Source organism: Colius striatus, chromosome 10 (assembly GCF_028858725.1).
Source record: "Colius striatus isolate bColStr4 chromosome 10, bColStr4.1.hap1, whole genome shotgun sequence".
Lineage (NCBI taxonomy): Eukaryota > Metazoa > Chordata > Aves > Coliiformes > Coliidae > Colius > Colius striatus.
The window spans coordinates 27073413-27095163 of record NC_084768.1 but is presented as its reverse complement, the minus strand read 5'-3'; the positions used below and the strand labels follow the sequence as shown (position 1 = coordinate 27095163).

General features: G+C 33.9%; 1 protein-coding gene across 1 annotated transcript in view; it reads right to left on the bottom strand.

The window, feature by feature from the left end:
- Positions 1-21751, bottom strand: part of AGBL4 (AGBL carboxypeptidase 4) — a 907448-nt gene that overhangs the window by 872127 nt on the left and 13570 nt on the right. The window contains exon 4 of the mRNA XM_062004362.1: positions 19710-19838. Coding sequence (XP_061860346.1) covers positions 19710-19838 — 129 coding nt within the window. The remainder of the gene's footprint in view (positions 1-19709; positions 19839-21751) is intronic.

Genomic DNA, 21751 nt, shown 5'->3' with positions numbered 1-21751 from the left:
TTGAAAATGAATTACTCTATCAGTGGTAGAGTGTGTATCACTTCAATGTGAAAATGCCTTGTTAAAGTTCATTTTAATTTAAAGCCCCCTTTTTGTCATTCAAAAAGCTTTAGCACAATGAAAGAGTCTTTGTCACTTTCATAATTAGCCCTTCTTGCACTAAATGAGAATAAAATCTGATCAGAAGTCCATACAGACAAGGTCATAAATCAAACAGAAAAACTCCACAAACAGTTCTGTAAGATGTCCAAAGGCACACACGGCTTGGAATTAAAGCACAGTAGTCAGGATCCACTCCCAGAAACACAGCACAAAAAAAAAAAAAAAAAAAAAAAAGAAAAGAAAAGAAAAAAGAAAGAAAGAAAAAGCTCCAATAATATCTGTTTGACAGGCTAAATTTATCTCCATATTCTGTAGCCCTATAAACACATTTTGCTGTTTAGATACAAAAGCAATTTCAGCACCAAGGACAACTCAGAAAAGCAAACAGCTGTGCAAGTGCTACCATCACCATGTGCCAACCCAAGTCAAATTAATTTAACTTAATGCTCTTACTTCAAACTGTGTTAGTAAAAAAAAAAAAGGAAAGAAAAAAAAAAAAGAAAAATATATAAAAAGAAAAAATATCTTGACAAAAACTGTATTAATTTTCTTAATATTATTAGATAAAACTCCTTAGGAAACCAAGTTTAATTTTACATACCTAAGTGAGTATACAGCCCAGCCCAAATGTAAATTGGATTTTATTCAACTTATTTTCATTTTCAGATGAAAGAAAAAAGATATTTTGAAAGATGTAATAAAATTCTGAGCCTTGGACAGCTATGGTGAGAGTGACAGCACATCACTCCCTCTGCTCAGAGATCATCAGAATACCAACAGGAATCCAAGCCATCCATCGCCATTCTATTTTACTCCACATGTTAACATGGGGTGAGGATTGTATCAGCAAATGATGTCTAAAACATGGCAGAATGGAATGCAAGGAGAGGACAAGGTAGGAAGCTGAGGGGAAGGCTGTTATAAAGCAGTCAGTAATGAAAATATGCATTCTAGAACAGATGCACTTCCTACAACTCAATGTATTGTGTTAATGCTAAATAATAATTTTAAATATTAATTCATTGAGAGTCATTTGTAAAATAGCTACATCCATAAAAACAGGAATTTTCATTAATATATACATTTATATCCATGAACTATACATATACATGTAGACATTCAGATATATTTCTGTCTTCAAATACACTGCTATGTACCTTACCAATGTGCAACTTCCCTTTATGGGCTTTTGTTTTCTAACAATATTTTCTTTGCAGAACCAAGCTCTTCAAGTCATGTCTCTAGCCATGTAAACACCAAACTACTTTCAAAGTAATGTCTTGGTTGGAGGACATGGGTCAGATGTCTGACACACATATTCCCAAAATTTCAGCTTACATTATTTACACAATGGTGGCAAGTAATTCAATTCTACATATTTAAGAGGCATACAAAAGTTGGTCTACTATGTAACAGACTGAAGAGCATTAGTGTGACAAAAAAGTAATGCGTTTTCTCCATTCTCACACTTCAGTTCACTGACAGTAAACTTCTCAAGTGGTTAAAAGGTAGTGAGGACGTGAGTGTCCTCTTGGATACAGTCACCTGTGCTTGAATCACAAAAGAAATGTAATTTGCCTTGTCTCTCAGACATAAAGGTATCTAAAAAGTGCAAATTGCAAACTACTGTACAAACAGAGCAAGCCCGGGAACCGTGACCACAGCATGCAGGTGATTAAAGAAAGAAAATGGATTTAAGATGGATGGAATCTGAGTCAGACATATTATTGAAATTGAACTGCCTAGATCTTTTTTTTAATGAGTAGTCCAAAATGACATTAAAGATTTTAAACAAAAAGCCTGGGAGTTTACTATATAATAAACTAGATTAATTGGTTTTTAAATAAAGAAGACTTAAAATTACTAAGTAAGAATGAATAAGAATCAAAACAGATCTCCCTGCCCACTGTGCCCTTGCAAGCAAGTACTGTTCCCACAACTTCCTTTAGCTTCCTACTAGGTGATCTTGCTCAAATTGCAACAAATTCTGGAAAGACTCTACTGTATCCCCGGGAAAATACTGTCACCTCTATGGCTAACCCATCTGTATCTGTTCCTGGTATTTGTCAACAGTTTTTCAGTCTCCAGGTGCTCCAGCCTCACTGCTTTCTGCACCCCCTGTCTCCTGTCCATGTCACTTTGTGCTCTGAAAGCATCTCACTTCTGAGCAAGTTCAGCAGTTCTCAAAGGCGGGCAAAATCTCCCCTCTATCTAGATGATTCCACTTTTCTCTGTGATTCCTCTTTTGACAGAGTACAAATCAAAGAAGTAACATCTCTTTCAATGGGTTTTAACAGAAAACTCCAATTCCATCAAATCAACATTGTAAGCCACCTTCAAACTTCCTCTCTGATTCTTCCTAACATCTCCTGATTCTCACATACTGTGTATCCATGTGGGGATGATTCAAGTGCTAGTCAATGAAATGACTAATAATACCAGGTAGATCTTTCATGGCATGCCCTTAATATTCAGCTCTTCACACCTCCCCATGAAAGAGAGAGAGGATACCAAATGAGAGCCTTTGGTTACAAAGGCTCTTTTCTCCCGTGTAAACAAAAATTCCAACCTTTACTTTTACTTTTACTTGTCACCTTTATCTTCAACATACGAAACCCAGAAGAAACTATTACTTTAACAGTCCTGTGAAATACAACTACTATTAAGTCTCATTTCTTAACCAAATTCTCCTTAATCAAGGGCTGCCGCTACAGTGGAAAAAAATCCAGCACCTCTGCCAAGCAAGTCTTAATACAACCAATGCATTTCTGACTATCAAAACTGGGAAATACTACCTCTGAAACATCCTGATGAACCAGTTGTTTATATTGCAGAACTATTAGCAGGCTATTGTTGGGAGCCAGAGAAACCGGCAGAGGATGGATGGGTATAAGACAAGGAGACAGGAGGAGGACTATATCCATGAAACAGAGGCAAGTAAACTCCTTTTGGTTAGGAAACATTGAGCTTTTGGAAGGGGAAGTGTGGCCTCAAAATTCATAGGCACATTCTCAGCTTCTCCTTCTGAGTCCTTCCATACTGCGGGACTATCTCCAAACACATGTTAAAACAGACAGCTAGTACAGATATCACTTTGTTCCTAACGAGGAGGCAAATATTCTGAACTTTTCAGTAAGTCTTCAACTGAGATGCCTTGATCTTTGTGATGGTTACTCTGTATTAAGAAAGAAATAATAAGACAAGAGCAGGCCAATTATTCTCATATTACTCATGGCTATATATAGGCTGAGGCACAAGGTATAGTCAGAGGCATAGTTAAGTCAATAAGCTATTTGCAAAACCTTGGATGGTGAGGGAAGTTTGGGCTACATAAAAGGTACAGTTTGCAGCAATGGTCCTATAATAAAAGACAAAACTAATCACATCAGATACAGATTTTTTCAGTTCTTCTAGTAATTCTTCAATATCCAGAAGTTTCTAGCCTATCGAGACATCCAGTTAAACATGATTTAGGATTCTCATTAAATGGATTAAAATTAAATTTTCTTTGTCTGTATCACCAAGTTATTCTGTCTGAGTTTGTGTTTGGTAGGATCATAGTTTTCCAAAAAGAAAGAATTTGTAGATTTCCAAAACAAACAAAATCACCTTACAATCTATTTCACAACACTAGAAAACAATTCCGTGTTTTTAAAACAATTAGTACCTAAATCATGACACAGTGATTGTTGAGCTGTGCTATTCTTTTTTGTAGACATGAAGTGACATTGGTCAATTATATAGTTCAAACATTGGTTGTGAGTCTTCAAAAGCAGTGATATACACACACATCTAGCAGTACTATTTCTACTCAAAATTAGCCTTACCAGATTTCTAAAGAGAGTTGTCCCTTTACCTCTATTTGTGCAAGAACTCAAAGATATATCAAACATTTCCAGTTAAAAAGAACAACAAAACCCACTACTTTTGTTACATGATGTATTGTACCTCTAATAGTACACTCTGTCAATGAATCCATGGCAAGGTCATTTTACACCAAAATCTAATCTCAAAAATGTTTTGGTCTAATATAAGAAGCTGATGGGGTATTAAGTCTTTTAGCACATGAAGCATATTCACTATGAGATAAAAGGGTTAATTAAAAATTATTTCCTTAAATATATCCAAGGTTAATTTCAATTTTTAGTTTGAATCTATATGCACACACAACACATTCATTATGACACACAAAAATTGCTTTCTCTGTTAAATGCATTAGAAAGATTTATTACATTAAGAAACATTGTGCAAGCAGTTGCATAACAAAACAATTACCAGCTTAAGTAATTATTTGTGGTTCCTAATTTTAATAATAGCTTTTTAACTTTAATAAAAGCTCCTTAACTTTAATCACGTGTACTTCTTTTATTTACTTAAAAATAAATATATGGCTATTTAGTGTATTAGTAGAGCAATTTTTAAATGTTACTATCAGTAGTGAAAACCTTTTCAATAAAAAGATATACTAATGAATGGCCCTAGCTTTAACCAAACAGATGTGTTTTTTGAAAAGCCAGTATTCAAAACCAGGTACTTATAGTCTTCGTCTTCATGTTTTTACCAAATTGATGCCATAACTTTGCTTCTGTGAGTGAAAGATTACTTTGTCATACTGCTGATATGCAGGGAAGTCAGTAACAGAACGAACTTTTGCTTTCAAACATCCCAGACTCATAAGAAAAATGGTGGCACACTGTCCAGTCTAAGAACTGAAATAGTTTATATAATTTAGGAATTAAAATTTAAATTAAAATTAAAAATATTTCTAATTTTGAACATGTTGGCAGCTTGGTATAATTCAGTAGGATGGCCAGGAGTGTTGTAAATATAAATTTATTAACAAACATATTTGTCTTATAAATAAGAATATAATAGGGGGCATTAAGAAACCTGAAGGATTATCTGGTATATTTTTTCTAGGTTCTATTACTGTGAGATAAGATTATTTTATAGAACTAAAACATAACAATTAAGAATGCTACTAATAAATAAGGTTATTTTATTTGGTTACATTTTCTTGGTCTTTCTGAAAGATTGGAAATAATTCACAAATCATACCTTTCAAATTTAGCATCCACAGAAAAACTTTAATTTTCTTCACATTTTCTAATTCATAAACTTTGGAATTCTGCTAAAATATACTAGCCTACATTTACTATCACTACGAAGCCACATAGGTAATAAAGAATAAATCCCAATTACTAGAGTAAAACAGCTCTCTGATTTCAGTATTCATTCTTTCTCCTATGAATCAATAATTTAAAATATGTCTTCCACTTATTATTATCAGTTAACAAAGCTTGTTACAGTACTCTCAAAGCACACAATATCACTTATCACCTCATCTAGGTTAAATCAGCCAAAACTGAATAGGTTGCAAAAGATAATGCTTGTTCTCCCAGCTCTTTCTTTACTCAGCTGTTTCATTCTTCATTAGTTTGAGTCAGTGGAGATAACCTAACACATTTTTTCCAACAATATATAAGTTTTCCTATACTGCTGAAATAACATCAATTATTGTTACACTATACCTGAAATAATATCCATTATTCCTATTTTCTATTGAAGCATGGCAGACTTTAAAATAGCATCTAAAATAGATAAAGGAAAGTCCATGTTATCCACCATGATTCAGGATGACACATACTTTGTTCAATTTTAAAGAGTAATCAAAGGTGTGGGCTTACATCCAATTAGTGTACGTCAAAGAAGATAATGTCAAAATGCTTCAAATGGTGTTTCTACTGTATAACACTGATGCCCTTGTGTGAGCCTCAGATTTCTGAACTATAAAATGAAAACAAAGGCACCTTGTAAAGCACACTGCAATCTGCAGCTAGAAAAGGATTATAAGTATAAGCTATTATTAACTAGGCTAATATTCTAAAGAGAAAATAAAATTAGAGGTCTTGGAAGTCATGTATTCTCTTCCTAAGAAGTATCTAGATGTTATAATGACTGTTATGCTGCAGACATAGTGGACTGACACTTTTAATTGAACTTGATTGTAATCACTCAGAATGTTCTTATTTTCATACCATCTAATCAGTTACCTTTCTTCTAGCATTCACTCTTACTGACCTCTGGCCCACTGAATAATGCAATATTTCCCCAATTGCCACATGACTACTAACTCAGAGAAAGTTTCATAAGCTTATGATCTGACACAAAGCCAACAGAAATCTTGGTTTTGCACAAATTTTTCCACTGATTTCTGCCCTGGACTTTACACAGAAGATTTGGCATCTGTCAACATAGGTTGAAATTTTTGATAAGACACATTTCCTGTCCAAAAGAATATGCAGACAGATTAAGGACAAATGCTCACCAAACATTAGGACAAGAGTTCCAGATCCCAGTTCCTTTAAATAAATATTTTAAGTTAAAAAAAAACCAAACAATTAAAAACTTTGGAAAGATGGATCTAAGAAAGTCTTCAAAGAAGAATAGTAAGGATATTTGCAAAGGAAATCACGTGAAAATGGAAAATGATGACTGAAAGAAAAGTGATAAAAAACGTTTACTGATGTAAATGCAAAGGCAAATATGAGGGAAGGAAATAAATGGATCACTAAATCCAAAAGGATAAAGAAGAGCACACAGATGGGAATAATGAAAACAAAACAGATGCTAATGGAAAGCCGATAACATAGACTTCTAGAGATGAGGACAAGGTTTAATTTGATATGGCATTCAATGCATGGGCTCGAGAAGTGGGGCTCAAAAGAAGATTCTTCAGCAATAATCTTTACAAAAACATAGAGAGGAAAGAAAAATAATAGCCAGGAGAACATCATGATAGTCAAGTGAGAGGGTGACAAGTGTTTGCAATAAGTGAGAACAGATCAATCCTGAAGCTACTGAAACAGAAGAACCACAAGAAATACTTGTAGTAATAACAAAAAGTCAAGTTTCAAATTAATATCATCTTTTGTTTTTCAGGTGAAAGCATAAATTAATTATTGCTGTTCCATTCCTTGTCTTGTCTTCACTGTTCAGCAAGGAGTAAACTTACAGTGCATTTCAGAGGAATAAGTGCATCATCATATGTCACCTTACTCAGCTCAGACACAAATTAGTTAGCTCTAGTATTCTGACAGCAATATATCTGTAACAGCACAATCTCAATGTTTATCCAGTCTCAACATATTTTGGGCCATGCTAAAAGGGCAGGTATATGTGTATTGATATGATCACTAGATCATTGCATTTCATTATACCACTTATTAAAATGAAACATGTATGTAAAGCATTCTGTAAAGGAAACTTACTATAAGTAAAGGAAATCTGTAATTAAGAAGAAAGACAAAAAAAGGAACATAAACTGTCAAAAAAATAATGGTCGTTTCAAAACTCACTGTGAACATAATTTCTTAAGGTGACCACCAAAATGCTGAAATGAAAAAGAAATCTAGATCTACTATTTCTTATCTCTATGTTTTTATATTGCGTTCATGAAAATGGCTTAAAAGTTTTTCACATTGGAAATTTGACATTTGTTTACAGTCTTAGAAAAGGTTACTAAAAATCCATTATTCATTGTGTAAGTACAGTAGTAACAATAAACATTCAAAACCAAGTTTTTTTAAAACAAAATAAATCATACTTCTCACAAAAAAAAAGTTATCTTACAGTTTTAGATGAGAGTAAGAGGGATGTGAATCTACCACAAACTGTTAGAATATAATAGTAAACCTTAATATATTATGGAAATTTACCTTCACATTATATTACTGTAATAGATCCGAGAATTCCAGTAGCTATTTGATAATATATCATTTGTTCCCAGTTTGTTTTCAGAAATACAAACACTAAATCAAAATTAGCATGCTAAAGGCTGAACCTAGAAGGCAATTAGGTTACTAAATAGAATCAATAAACACAAAATGAAGCTCTGCATGTATTCAAAATAATGTGTTTCCCACATAATAACTTTTAGCTAAACTCCTGTTAGGCTGAGCAAAATATTTTAGAACATTTTCTCCTAAAACCAGATAGTATGAATCCAAGAAGAAAAATGCTTCTAGTTTATGCAGAAACACCTTTCCTGAAGTATGTTTTTGAACCATTATCCTTTTAAAAGTACAGACCATTATGTATTTCAGTGTTTTGCCTTTTCTTGCATTACAGTGGCAGCTCAAACATGCAAAGATCATAATTTGGCTTGTTAACTTTAGAACAGTAGGTAGTTGAAAAATTTAAAAGAATTTTGAGAACAAAGAAGAGCAGAACCTATCTGAAGTGTATTCTAAATTCAGAGTAAAACAAACCAACAAAAAGGGTAATCTGAATAAATTCTAAGAGATCCCTGGAGATTGCCTCGTCCCTTCACTCAGCTCAGACTGGGGTCAGTAAGAGGAGGTTTTTCCTATACTGCAGCTGCTCAGGTTTCAAATACCTCCATGGAGGCTCCACAGCCACTCTGGGTAGCCTGTCCCAATGTCTCTCAAAGAAATAAAAAATGAATTTATCTGGAGCTGAGAAGCTAGTAAAATAAATACTGTTGTCCCAGTTAGTGCTGCCTAAGCCACGTATTGAGCAAATTAGCAGCGCCACACGTTGCGTGGCCAACAATAAGGGAGAAACAGCAGCATCACACTGCTGAGAGACTCAGCCAACATCCCTTTGACTGCAGGACCTGATGCAAACCTTTCCAATATATTCTCTCGGCCTCAGACTCTTTCATTCTGTTCCCTTATTCTTTATAATATCACTATTTGATCCAATCTAGTGGACATAATACAAAATAGGAAATTTCCTAAATTCCATTCATCATTTGGTTCATATGAAACCAATGCAAAGCACTCTTAACATTTCTCAGCCATTTTGCACTTAATTCACACAACTGAATTTTACTACAAGAGGTGCTAGACAGTCAAGAACCATGTCTTTTGTATTGCTGTCCTCTGCAAAACAGGGATAATATTACAGGTTATTGAAATTACTGAACAAAATACCACTATTTAGTCTAGCAGAATGAAAATAAAGCATTTCCAATACCTTTTAGCTCCCAAATATTTACTGTTCTGATGCCATTTTATCTTTTACTCTGAGTACATCCATTCCTTCTGCTAATCTATACAGCACCATCTGCATAAGCAGAGTAAAGAACACTTTTCATTTTCTTCTAGTTTCGAATGCCTTTGATTTAAAAGGAGAGTGAAGGCAGAGAACTACTCTGAGGAAGCAGCAAGAAGTATTCCAAGCAAATCAAATAATACCAATGTTTTTCCACTGGCACCGCTCTTCACTGTATTTTCCCTAGGTTGGAGACCCCATCAAGATGAAATTCTGGAATGGTGGTTGGCAGTTCTTTTTACAGCTCAAAATCAGATAAAAATGTAAGGGAAAGTTAAGAACTGCACTGCTCCTATCAGAAGAGATTGACCTGAACCTACCAACTACTGAAAACTAACACAATCCTCTATTTTAAGAAGCAATTATTCAAAGTAATTATTTCCTTAGTCAGTAACTGAAGAACAGGTCACCTGTTACTCCATAGAGTAACTATAGAATTATTCAAATCCAGGGCTTGGGTTTTTTTTGCATCTCCTCATCATGACTTCCAATGCCATTCTAAAAAATTTTTAGGTAAAGCACAAACTCAGCTGGATTTTTTTCCTCATACTTTCAACCGTCACAGGCCTCTATTGTGCCACTATATATACATAACTCTATATATTCATGAGTGATTAACTGATGTCACATTCATGTTCATATTAACATGTGCAGTTTGAAATAAACACAGCTGCATTTATGTCAATGATTTTATATTCAAATATATCTGATTATGCTGAAATAAACACAGCTGCATTTATTTCAGTGATTGTACATTCAGATAAGGAAATTTGCTCAGTGTAGTGTAATGTTCCTTCACACTGGCAGGGACATTGCATTGTATTTCCCTCTGTCATTTTTCCAGATGGAAAATTTTGAACAGAGACAGAAAAATGGAAACTGGAAAATTTATCTCAGAACATGGTATATATGAAAATCCTTCTGCTTATTCTCAAAAATGACTTAAACATCTTTGTATAAAGTATCTTTGTTGCTGATGTATTTCAACTCTTCCTCTGTCAAACAGCAAGCTGGCAAAAATCCCACCAAAAAGTGAAAATCTGATGGATATATAAGTACCAGTAATGTACAGTGTGAAACCTTAAGAATGAATCTGCATTGGGTGTGTTTTTGGGCAACTGTTGCCAATGTTAGCACACTATCTTCAACCACTATCTTCCTAGGAAAATTAGTTTGAATGGAAACAATAACCATATGATTTTTCCTTCCTATTATCTGATCAAATTACAGTTTTGCACAATGTTAATTTTGGCTTGTAACTATAACCTGTAATCTATTTTTAGAAAACAATAAAAGATTATCACATGTACTAAAAGTGATTAACCATTTTACAAGATGTATTTATCAGGTGAGATCAAGGTGTAGCCCAGCAACTGCCAGAAATAGATCCCTAGAGAAGAGCATGGAAAAAAATCATTTGAAGACACTACCATACAATAATTCCCCAATTTACAACATACAGTTTATGAACCTTCTGAGCCAGAGATGGTGTCAGTGTCTAGCACCCTCAAGTGATTTTTCTTCCCAGGTCTTGTCAGTTGTTTTTTTTTTACTTTAAATCAACTTTTAGTATCCACAATATCCTGCAGAAAGAAGCTCCACAGGTTAATTAACAATATGTGAAGAACCATTCTCTTTTGTTTGTTTTCAACACATTATCTGCTAGTTTCATTTGAGGGCCTTTAGTTTTGTACAAAGAAGATAGACAAGAAAAACAGTGTTCCATATTCCTTGACATTTTGACAAAGAATCCTGATTTTACAGACCTGTAACACATCCTTCCTCAATTGTCTTTTTTCCAGACCAAGGATTCCTACTCTATTTGTTTCTTCCTCATAGAGATACTGTTGAAAATCTGCTCTGAATGTAACAATTATCCAAGATAAAATAGTTGCTTATTCCTATTCCTCTCAGGCCAGTCAGGCAGCAAATCAACACATGCACTTGTATACTAGCAGAGGAAATGCAAATGTGTGGTAAAAGGCAGGAGGGAAAGGCTAGGTCTTGAAGAGGGTATCGTGATAATCACAGAATCACAGAATCGTTTGGGTTGGAAAAGACTTTTAAGATCATCAGAAGATAAAGTGACTGTGAAAATTATAATCCACACACAAACTACAATTAACATGCTAATTCTTTACTGATGTCATTATACTAATTCTTCTTGCATTGTCACTAGTTCCATAAGTCATTAATATCTATTTTCCACAAGTTAAGATACTTCACTAATGCTGTATCTGTTATCTGGTATCACATGAACACAAAGCATTCGTAAAAATGACTTCCATACTATATTCTGTTTAGATATTTAAAAGGTTAATATTTAGCTCCATTTGCAATGCTGACCTAGCAAGAAAGAAATTAATTTGGCATTACAGCAGTAACATCAATTTCCCATGTAACTTTAGTAATGCATTTACTGGAAAGAGATTAATATCAATTCCATAAATCATTCACATGCTTTTTCCGGAGTTGAAGACATCTGAGTAATGTCACATATGTTAACTGATATCACTTTGTGCATGCTACATCCATTAATCTATGCCTAGGGTCATCATTAAAAAACAAACACCAAAAAAAAATTGATCTTTTGTTCTTCATTTTTTTCTGACTTCTGACTTGCAGTAGTACAAAGGTATTGACACTCAGACAGAGTAACGCTGCTCTGAACTGGGAACAGACATTTTCAGATAAGGGAAACATTTGTTAAATTATCTCTCTTGGTAGCAATAAACATTTAATATCTTTATGTGAAATATGGCATAAATTATTGTCAACAAATAAGGAAATAACTAAAGTGTTTCAATAATTGGACACACCCCAATGCCACAAAAGTAGGCTGAAAACAGACATCATTACTAAAATAATATCTTGGGTTTCATTTCTTTTCTTTCTACATTGCATATCAGTTTTCTCATGAATGAAAGCCAAAGCAGTCTCCTCGACTTAGTGCTTCTAGCTATGACATGATGCAATACTGGAAATCTGTAATAACAACTACCTTTTGCTCCAAAATACGGTTCAGTCTACCACTAAAATTGTTTACATTGGAAGAAAGGAGCTTCAGATAGCTTTTGCACTTTCTATTTCTATTAATATGTCATTATTACATTTGCCTGTATTGCTTTATTCCTGTTCTAAAATACCATAGTGCCCCTAAAATCAAGGTAAAGAAGGGGATTTCTGTTCAAATAAATGAAAAAAACACAGAGGATCAGCTTGTTTAACAATTTTGGAAGCATATTATAATGGCCTATTAGATTGCCAAAATGCAACTATTTCCTAGGGTGGATTTCAGTTTTTCTTTTAACATAATGTTCATAATAACACCTTCTGTATCACCTTCCATTATTTAACCTTTTATAAACAAAGTTTTATATTTCAGAAAACATTTTACAACTAAAATTTTACAGTATTTTATTAATCACAAGACTAATCATACCTAAATTCAGCTGTCTATACATGTCAGGTCTTAGCAACCGGAACATAGGCACTCCCAATAGGCAATTCATCCTTTAATATCTTTGCTTTTGTTCAAAAGATATCTTCCATGGTAAAGCTCAATCGCCTATTTCATGCTTGTAAGTGGTTACAATGAGATCAGCGGAATTACAATCACTTACTGCAATTTTGAGTGTTGGGCAAAGTGTTCTATAAGTACATTATCCTATTTTTGAAATATAGAAAGATATTAAAAACCTTAACAAAAATGATACAAGGGTACTTCTCAGTCATATGATATCTCTTAATACATTGTAAATCTTAACTTTTTCCAACTGATTAATATAATTTGCAATCCATCAGCACTGACATTTTTATCAAGTTTCTGATACAAAATATTTTAGAAGCCTGCTGTAGGAAGACAAACTAATGTTTGTCAGTAATCTTCACTGCAAGGTGGTGCTACATCAGTCAACATAATAATACGAGGTTTACAGTAATTGAGATTGAATTTAAGAGTTCACAAAACTTTAATTACAACCAATTGAACATAAACCACAATACAAATTACCCAATCATAACATTTTTTCATTAAAAAAAATAAGAATTCATCCAAAGGATAGAAGATTTAATGACTCTTGGCAGAGTTCCACTTTTTGGTTGAAATGAGAATAAAAGCAGACGGCAGCTTCATTTCTAATTTCAAGAAACACAGTATTTTTTAACATTTAAACAGCATTATATTTGACTAACAAGCCAAAATATGTATGTTCAAAACCTTATAAAAAGCCCCTGTATTTAACAGTATGAATTTATGAACCTCTGTGAGCCAACACTGTTCCTTCAATCCTCAAAAGTAATTATAAAACAAGCAATTTGAGCCATAAGCAGAAGAAACTCTCAAGCTTGGGTTTTTTAACCATCCTCATAACACATCAGTCTACCACCTAACTTCACATTTCTCTCATGCTCCTTGTGACATTCTACCAGACAAGACAGAAAGCACTGTGGTTAACCCCTAAGTATGTACAGGCCAGAGTGACCAACCAATACGTCTGTGGTAACTGGCATGCCAGATGAGACCAAATAAAATAAATAATGTTTGAATTTCCCCTGTATTTTTCTTCACTGAAGCTTCAGCTGGCACTACCAAGAGAAGTTCTTCATATGCCAGTTCTACATCAAGAGTCTGGTGAGGCAAAAGCTATAGCAATTTTGAGCTCACTTTGTTACAGAGTCATAAAGGCAACTTGTGGCTACATCCAGCAAACAGTCTTTGCATAATAGCAAGAAAATGTGTGGATGTCTGTGTTGGCACACGTGCATTCTGAGCTCTGAGGAACTTCAATCCTCTCAAAGCACTATGTGCACTGCAGTGAAGATGGTTGCTGAGTGGAAGACATTTCTTACAGACTTTTTGAAGGTATACTTCTGCAGCAATTGCAGAAATATAGTTTGAATGCATGAGAACGTGAGCCATGCTTTATACCCTGTTAGAATAGGTGCTGACAGTCCAAGACAAGGCATTTTAAAGAACAAGTAATCCCTATTGTCAAATGGCATCCTCTAGATTACCAGAATAATCCAGTATGCTTGAATTTTCTCCTGATTAATATGAGTGTACAAGGAACCTGAACTTGAACTGTGTCAACACTCAAGAGAATTTTGCCAATCACCAATGCTCTCATGTGACAGCATAAACTCAAATCTGCAGATTTCAATCTTTTACATAAAAAGAAGAAAAATATCCATGAAGAAGAGCTTCCGACATTTCATGGTCCATTTCAGAGCTATAAGATAGCTGCAATTGTGATTCTGGCACAACTCATCGTGTTCTGGTCTATTCAGCATGCTTTGGGGCTTGGAGGAAAAGGGATGTCACTGTCAGTAATATTTCTTTTCTCTGAGTAAATATCCTGACATTAACCACATTTTTTGCAACCTGCATAAGCAATGGTCAAATCCTTCAAGTTCCCATGCTTTAGGATCATCACCAAAATTCATCCTTCCTTTTGCAGAAACAGAAGACTATACTGGCACTCAGCACAGAAGGGTTGAGCTGGTGTAAAAATATTGGTCTCTTTTTAAGGATTGAGACGTTTGCTTTATGGGGTTTTTTATCCATTTTGCAAAATACATGTTAAATATTCATATAGACCATGTAAAATTAAGAAATAACTGTTACCTCATGCAGAAGCAAAGCTACTGCAGTTACAGAAGTTCTCAGAAGAAAAAACTCCTTTCCAGAACTGGAGGTATCCTGTCCAAAAACATCTGATACAGGAAAAAACAACTAAGCAAATAAAACCAAATCTTACCACAACACAAAAGAGGCTGCTGACTAAATTGATGTCATCAGAAATAATATGCATTAAGCCAACAAAAGACACTGGGGGCAGTTTGCTAAACTAAACTGTAAAGTCACTTAGATCTACACAAAATAAAATGTCTGAAATCAGTTTGCCTTGAGTATAAGATGACTGATTCTCTGAAGAATATCTTTACATCAAAATTGGGGCCTGACTCAGGAAGGGCTTCTATGGTAAGAGTGAATACGTTCTTTTCTCAAAGCACTTTATTCTGTAAAATTCCAAGTTTTGCCAAAACAGATAGGATGAGAGGTGAACATTTGTTCACTGTATTGCTGCTAAACTGAAACTGTGTTAATAATTTAATGCACTAATGAATATTAGGAAAAGGAATTATAACTGACTAAATGTATACATTGACATTTCTCTCCTTTAAATTGGCTCTATGCATAGATAATTATGCTTCCATTTTTCCCTGAAACTCATGTTTCTTGTGAAAATTGGTATTATCCAAATGTTGTAATATGTAAGAAATCTGAATTTTCATCAGTTTACTTTATCCTAATGATAAATCAATGTAAAAAGTCTCTTTTGGTTGTGCATATTCTTAAATATTAATAAAGAAAACAGGGAAGATTTCAGTTAGAACACTAGCTTGAACTATGAGAAACACAAATCCAAATTCCTGATGTACTTAGAAGTTGACACTTCTCCCTCCCCTTCACTTCTCTGTTATTTGTAAAATAAAGCCTTCAACCACCATTGTTCATTTTCAAAAACTGTACTTATTTTACAGAAATTATTCTTTCACTAGCATTACATTCACTAAGGGAAAGTTAAGTGCAAGCTACAAACTGGTTAGGGTGCTCTTCTTCTGAAAAGGATCTGGACAGTATAAGGGAACATAAATTTTATAGAAGTCAACAGTGCCATGCTATTGTAAAAGAGACTGGATTGTCACATAGCAGAAGTAAATAGATTGCAAGGCACGTCATGTAATAAACTTTACATAGTGTTGGCAACAGCTTATCTCAGTATCATGTTCACCTTGGACCATTGCCTGTCAAGAAAGGCATGGAACAGCTGGAGAAAGACCAGAGGAAATTATGAATAACAGAAAATTTGGAAAACCACTAAGGAACTACTAAAAAAAAAATCAGTTAGTTAACCTAAAGAAGGAAAGGCCAAGGAAATATATGACAGCAGCTTTCCATTAAGTTAAAGAAGAAAGGAATAATCTGTTCTCTGTTCCTATAGGACTGGACATGAATTAATGTATTTTTTTGGTAAGAACATTTCTACATAGAAAGAAAATGTTTCTTGAGCAAATTGCAGCATTAGAATGGATTGCTGTGTTCTCATTGAAAATTTCCTCAGTGAAAGTCTCTGAAAAGGATAGATAAATATCTGTCAGGAACTGTAAAAATGATGTATTTTTCTTTGTAACAGAGTGAACTAAACAGAAATCCCAATGCTCATTTCAATTGTATTTTTTATGATTTTCCGAAAGTAAGGCACTTCAAAACAGCAAACTGGACATTGGTTGTCAGATTACATAAAAACACACCTCTGCCTCAAACAAATTCATACTTGTCCACATCATTTAACACAGTAATAACAGCTATTATAAAAAGAAAGTATATTCAGTGTTTCTTATGTGTGTGTGTGTTAATCTTTTTCCTGCTTCCTACAAGTTTAATACTCTTTCTCTATTCTGAAAGGTACTTACTTCTATTCCTTTCCAATATAAAATCATAGTCACTGAAAAACAGGTTTAGAAGGGAATTTTCAGTTCTATCAACCAGATCTTTCAAGAAAATACAGAATGCAGTCAAAGAGAGAAAAGCCACTTACGGAATTACATTTAACATAACTTTTATTTTGAAAGCAAATCATCAAGAATACTCCATGGGTACCACTATCCAGACAGTTTTGCTCTGTCCTAACGGCTTCATTATGACCAAGATCATTTGCAGTGAAAATGTTACCTAAACAGATATCAAAAGTTCTACCAAAGTTACATTACATATAGGGTGACAAACATTGTATAGTATAATTTTTGTGGGTGTTTTGCACTGTGTATATTTTTAAAGATTTAATAAATCCTTACAAAACTCCAACTTTAAAGAATCGGTAATACTTCTTAAGTATGAGTACCTTAGATTACAATGACACACGTGTGCTTAGTATAAACATTATAATAACAGAGAAAGTCTTAGAAAAAAATCTATCAACAATATCACATTAGCCTATTTCCTTCAGGTGTATTTAGGTCTATAAGATAACACTAACTAGAAATTATTACAAAATTAATATTGACTGTTTTCATAGAATCACAGCGTTTTAGAATGCTTTGGGCTGGAAGGGACCTTTAAAGATCATCTAGTTCATTTGACTTGCCATGGGCAGGGACATCAGGTTGCTCAAAGCCAGGCCTGGCTTAATGTTGAACATATCCAACTACAGGATACTCACAGGGCAACCTATGCCAGTGTCTTACCACTCTCATTGTAAAAGTTTTTTTCCTTATATTTAATCTAAATTTACCCTCTTTCAGCTTAAAACCATTGTTCCTTCAAGACCCCCATGCACACATTCCTATGTGACTTGATCTAGGTGGAACCTGCTTTGGCAGAGGGGTTGGACTAGATGATATCTAAAGGTCCCTTCCAACTCCTACCATTCTACGATTCTATAATTCTGTGACTCCTTGTCTTGTCCCTACAGGTCTTGGCAAAAAGTCTTTCTCTATCTTTCTTACAAGTTCCTTTTATATACTGAAAGGCTGTAATAAGGTCTTCCCAGGACCTTGTCTTCTCCAGACTGAACAACCCCAGTTCTGTCAGTCTTTCTTTGCAGGGTAGATGTTCCAGGCCCCTGATCATTTCTCTGGTCTGCTTCAGACTCCTCTAACAAGTCTATGTATTTCTTGCAGTGAGGACCCCAGAGCTGAATGCAGCGTTCAGGCGGGATCAGTTTTATAATCTATTATTTGAAAAGCGCAATTCCAATAGGATATTAGCACTTTAAGGTGGTAGGCAAAGAGCATCAATAGACTCCTACATAAACATTGTATACTATTGTCTGGATAATGGGAGGAAATAGATTTTAGAATTAATAACAATTTCATAAAACATCCAATACTCAGTTAATTTGCTTTGACCAGTTAAGGTACTCTAAGCAATTACTTGTCTGACATCTAACAAAAGATAAAGTGAATTTACATATGAAGTGTACACAACATTACCATCATTCTTGCTAATACATCATTACTGTGAGAAAGTAAATTAAGATATTAATTTTATTCATATTTGTATTTTGAAGTCTGAATATGCAAAGCAATATCACAGCCTCATCATGCTACAATGTAAATAAACACAGTATTTCAAAAAGCATCTGCCTCTATCACATGCTATTATTGTCAAAGTATATAAGGTATGAATGTTACCTTTGAACTGAAGAAAAATTTTCATTTACAAATACAATCCATCCTATTGTTGAAAAGCTGGAGCTTAATCGTCATGCAACGATGCACATTACTTCACAAATCACTGATGACTGCTACCGATCCTTTTCATTGCAGAGCACCTTAACACAGTAAATTCCTCAGCTTGACCAATCGATTAATTTCACAAGCCATTTTCTGATATAAAAATTCATAAAACTGTAACTACTACAAGGTAGCATCCAAAGTATTTTTAAAAACATATAACTATTGTCTGAACCTTTAGAAGCATATCTTAAAAATAAGATACTCTTTATTGTTCACAATATCATTTATATCTTTTACATAATACAATCAAAGCATTTAAATAACTCAACTTAATATTTACCCAGGAACTGCCAGCCAGTATTCTACCCTGAGGGATGTAACTTTTCATCAAAGCTCATTTTACAAGATACTGTAACAGTTTTGTCATTACCAAAGTATATATATGTAAGATTTTACATAAACCATGCTGAAAACTTTAGTTTATCCTGCCAAATGCCTTTTGTACATATGGTGTTTCACAGTGCTCTGTAGGTCTGTAAGCCAGTAATAATAGATTTAAGCTAAAAATATGGAGATACACATATATGTAACACAACGACTTAAAGGCTGCTATATATTAAAATATATGTATATATACATTTACCTACATACTCCATGTACATATACACATATATGATTAAAAATTTTCTGAAAATTATTTTGCTAACTATAACTCTTGTAAAAATAAATTCCCTTCAATCTGCAGTATCTTCCTGAAGTTTAATTCTCCTTCTACTGACATCAGAGGTAGAACTTCCATTAACCCCAGCAATACAGAATTGGGCAACAAGAAAGAGAAAAAAATATATTTAAAGATAGCACATACATGTTTGTGAAATCTTCTAACTGTGCAACGATGGGCTTGGCACTTTACAAGGTTAACTTCCCCAGTAAACTTTCAAGTTAGATTTTAAAATAACATATTTTAAATACCCCATCTTTGATTACTAGTTTACAAATACTTTATATAACAATAGAGTAAAATCCAGTTATGTATCTACTTGTAGTAAGAGATGGACCTGATGAAATGCACATTGTGGGTAATTGTGGGTAACTTTGCAATCCTTTTTACATTTGAACAGTCTGATTTTATGTCATTCTCTGATTGAAGAGAATCAGTGAGTTAAGTAGTATTCAATGCAAGTCTTTTTTAGAATTAAGACATTTTTAATAAAGATGAGTGATAGATTTAAAAGTGTTAATATATTGACAACTCTGTAACACAAAAGAAGGCTGAAAACGCTTACCACTTTCAAAACAGGCATCAAATATAAGATGTCCTTTTTTAGGCTGTCCACAATAACCAGCTGGAAGAACAGTATACTTGCTCACATTCCCTGCTATGATCTCATCACTTCCTATGGCACTACCTGTTGCTGTAAAAGAAAAAAAAAAAAGCATGAGCATAAACCAAAAAACTATTAAAAAGAGTAGAAGGATAAACCCACATGCTTTTCCATATAACACAAAATTTGCACCATTTAACATATGCACCAGTAAGTGAATTGTTTCTTTTCAAAGTTTACTTTTAAATTTGCATATAATATGGCATCAATTGTTAAAGCTTCTCCAAGTATCAAACCACACAGCCTGGTTTCTTGCACTTGCATGTCCTGTGGCTGAACACTTTCCTATGCAATAGTCTGATATTCAGCTGGATTCACTTATTTTAACTGGAGTTCTCCAATGCATATATTCTGAATGGATTCCCCAGAACTGAACTCCTCAGTATCATCTTCCTCACTATGGGCATCAACGGGATCTTTTTTCTTTACCTTGCCACCTATTTTCATGCATCTTAAATGAACTTAGAACCTCTGAGACTGTTAAGTCCCACTCACATTTGAAACTTGAAAATTATTAGAATGGTGAAATATACACTCACAGAGGCATGTGACTATCTGAGTTTTGCTTGCTTAGGAAACAAAACTCAGAAGAATTTAAATAAATAATACTTTTTAAAAATCTGGTGTTTTATTTCCTAATAAAATATATGATATAAACTTTCTATACAACAGCATTTTTGTCAAAATATGATGGTAGTGTATACATTGAAAACTTGGTCTTTCCAATAAAATTATACTGTCTATATAAATTGCAGAATGCAAAAAAAAATGAAGAACACAGTGATTTATTTTGATTTGAGAAATGTACAAGAAAGTATGCTAATATCTCTATATTACATTATACATTAAAACAATATTATAGGTAAATAAAGACACAAGAACATTATCAGCTGCTCATTCTTCTGACATTGTCTCAGCATTTACTTCACTATTTACCATTTGGATAACAAATATTTAACAATAGAACAAACTATCTTCTGTGTTACAGAAAACTAGAAAAAATGTGTATGTCTTCAAGTGCGGAAAGCATGTGATGGAATAATGGGATGATAATATCTTATTTCACTCTGATAAATAGGGCTACTACAGCTCCTAGAAATAGACTTTTGGTCTGTACTGATTTTTTGACATTTAAATGGGTTACAGGGGATGATGAATGTGACATAAAGCCCAATTTGTTTTATTTTTATATTGAAAACTATTTCACACAAATGTTAGAAGCAATTCATATTGGTCCTGAATGATGAAAACAGCTTATTAATTAAAACTGACCTTTCCACACATAAATGTATTCCACCTCTGGAGGCAAAACACCTTAGCTGAGGTAACAAATTATATCAATGTATTAGTGACACCACAGTTAAAGGGTCTGTCAGGCTTCCTATTATACACCCATATTTTTAGAGCTATATAAATCCTAGATTTAAAAATATGTATATCCAGGTCAACACTCAGCATACAAATCCTCAGTCTTCCCAAGAAAGAAATTTGAAACTTGCTGTCTTTGAGAAGTACAATAAAGACAATTTAGACCTTTTCTTATTTTATCACAATCCCAAAAGTTAGACATTAAATAATGCATGCTATTATTTTTAAGCAAAATTATTATTTGCAACCTCAAGTTCATCAGAAAACTACCCAGAGATGGAAATATCCAGCATTTAAACTGTTTTCTTTAAAAGGAATATTGCTACTTTTGATATTTTTACCTAGACCTTTTTTACCAGCATGCTGACACAATTTGTTTAAAGGCTGGTAACACCAGAGGCAAACTTAGACCTGGATGGGGCATCTGCGTATCTGTATGGCCATGATTGTATCACTTGAAACAATTCATCCCTCTTCATGACGCAACCAGCACGATTCAGGACAACAGCCACAGGAAAACTCCTTCCTCAGTTTCACTTTAATGCCACCTTAAGAGCTCCTCTAGACCTGCTGTA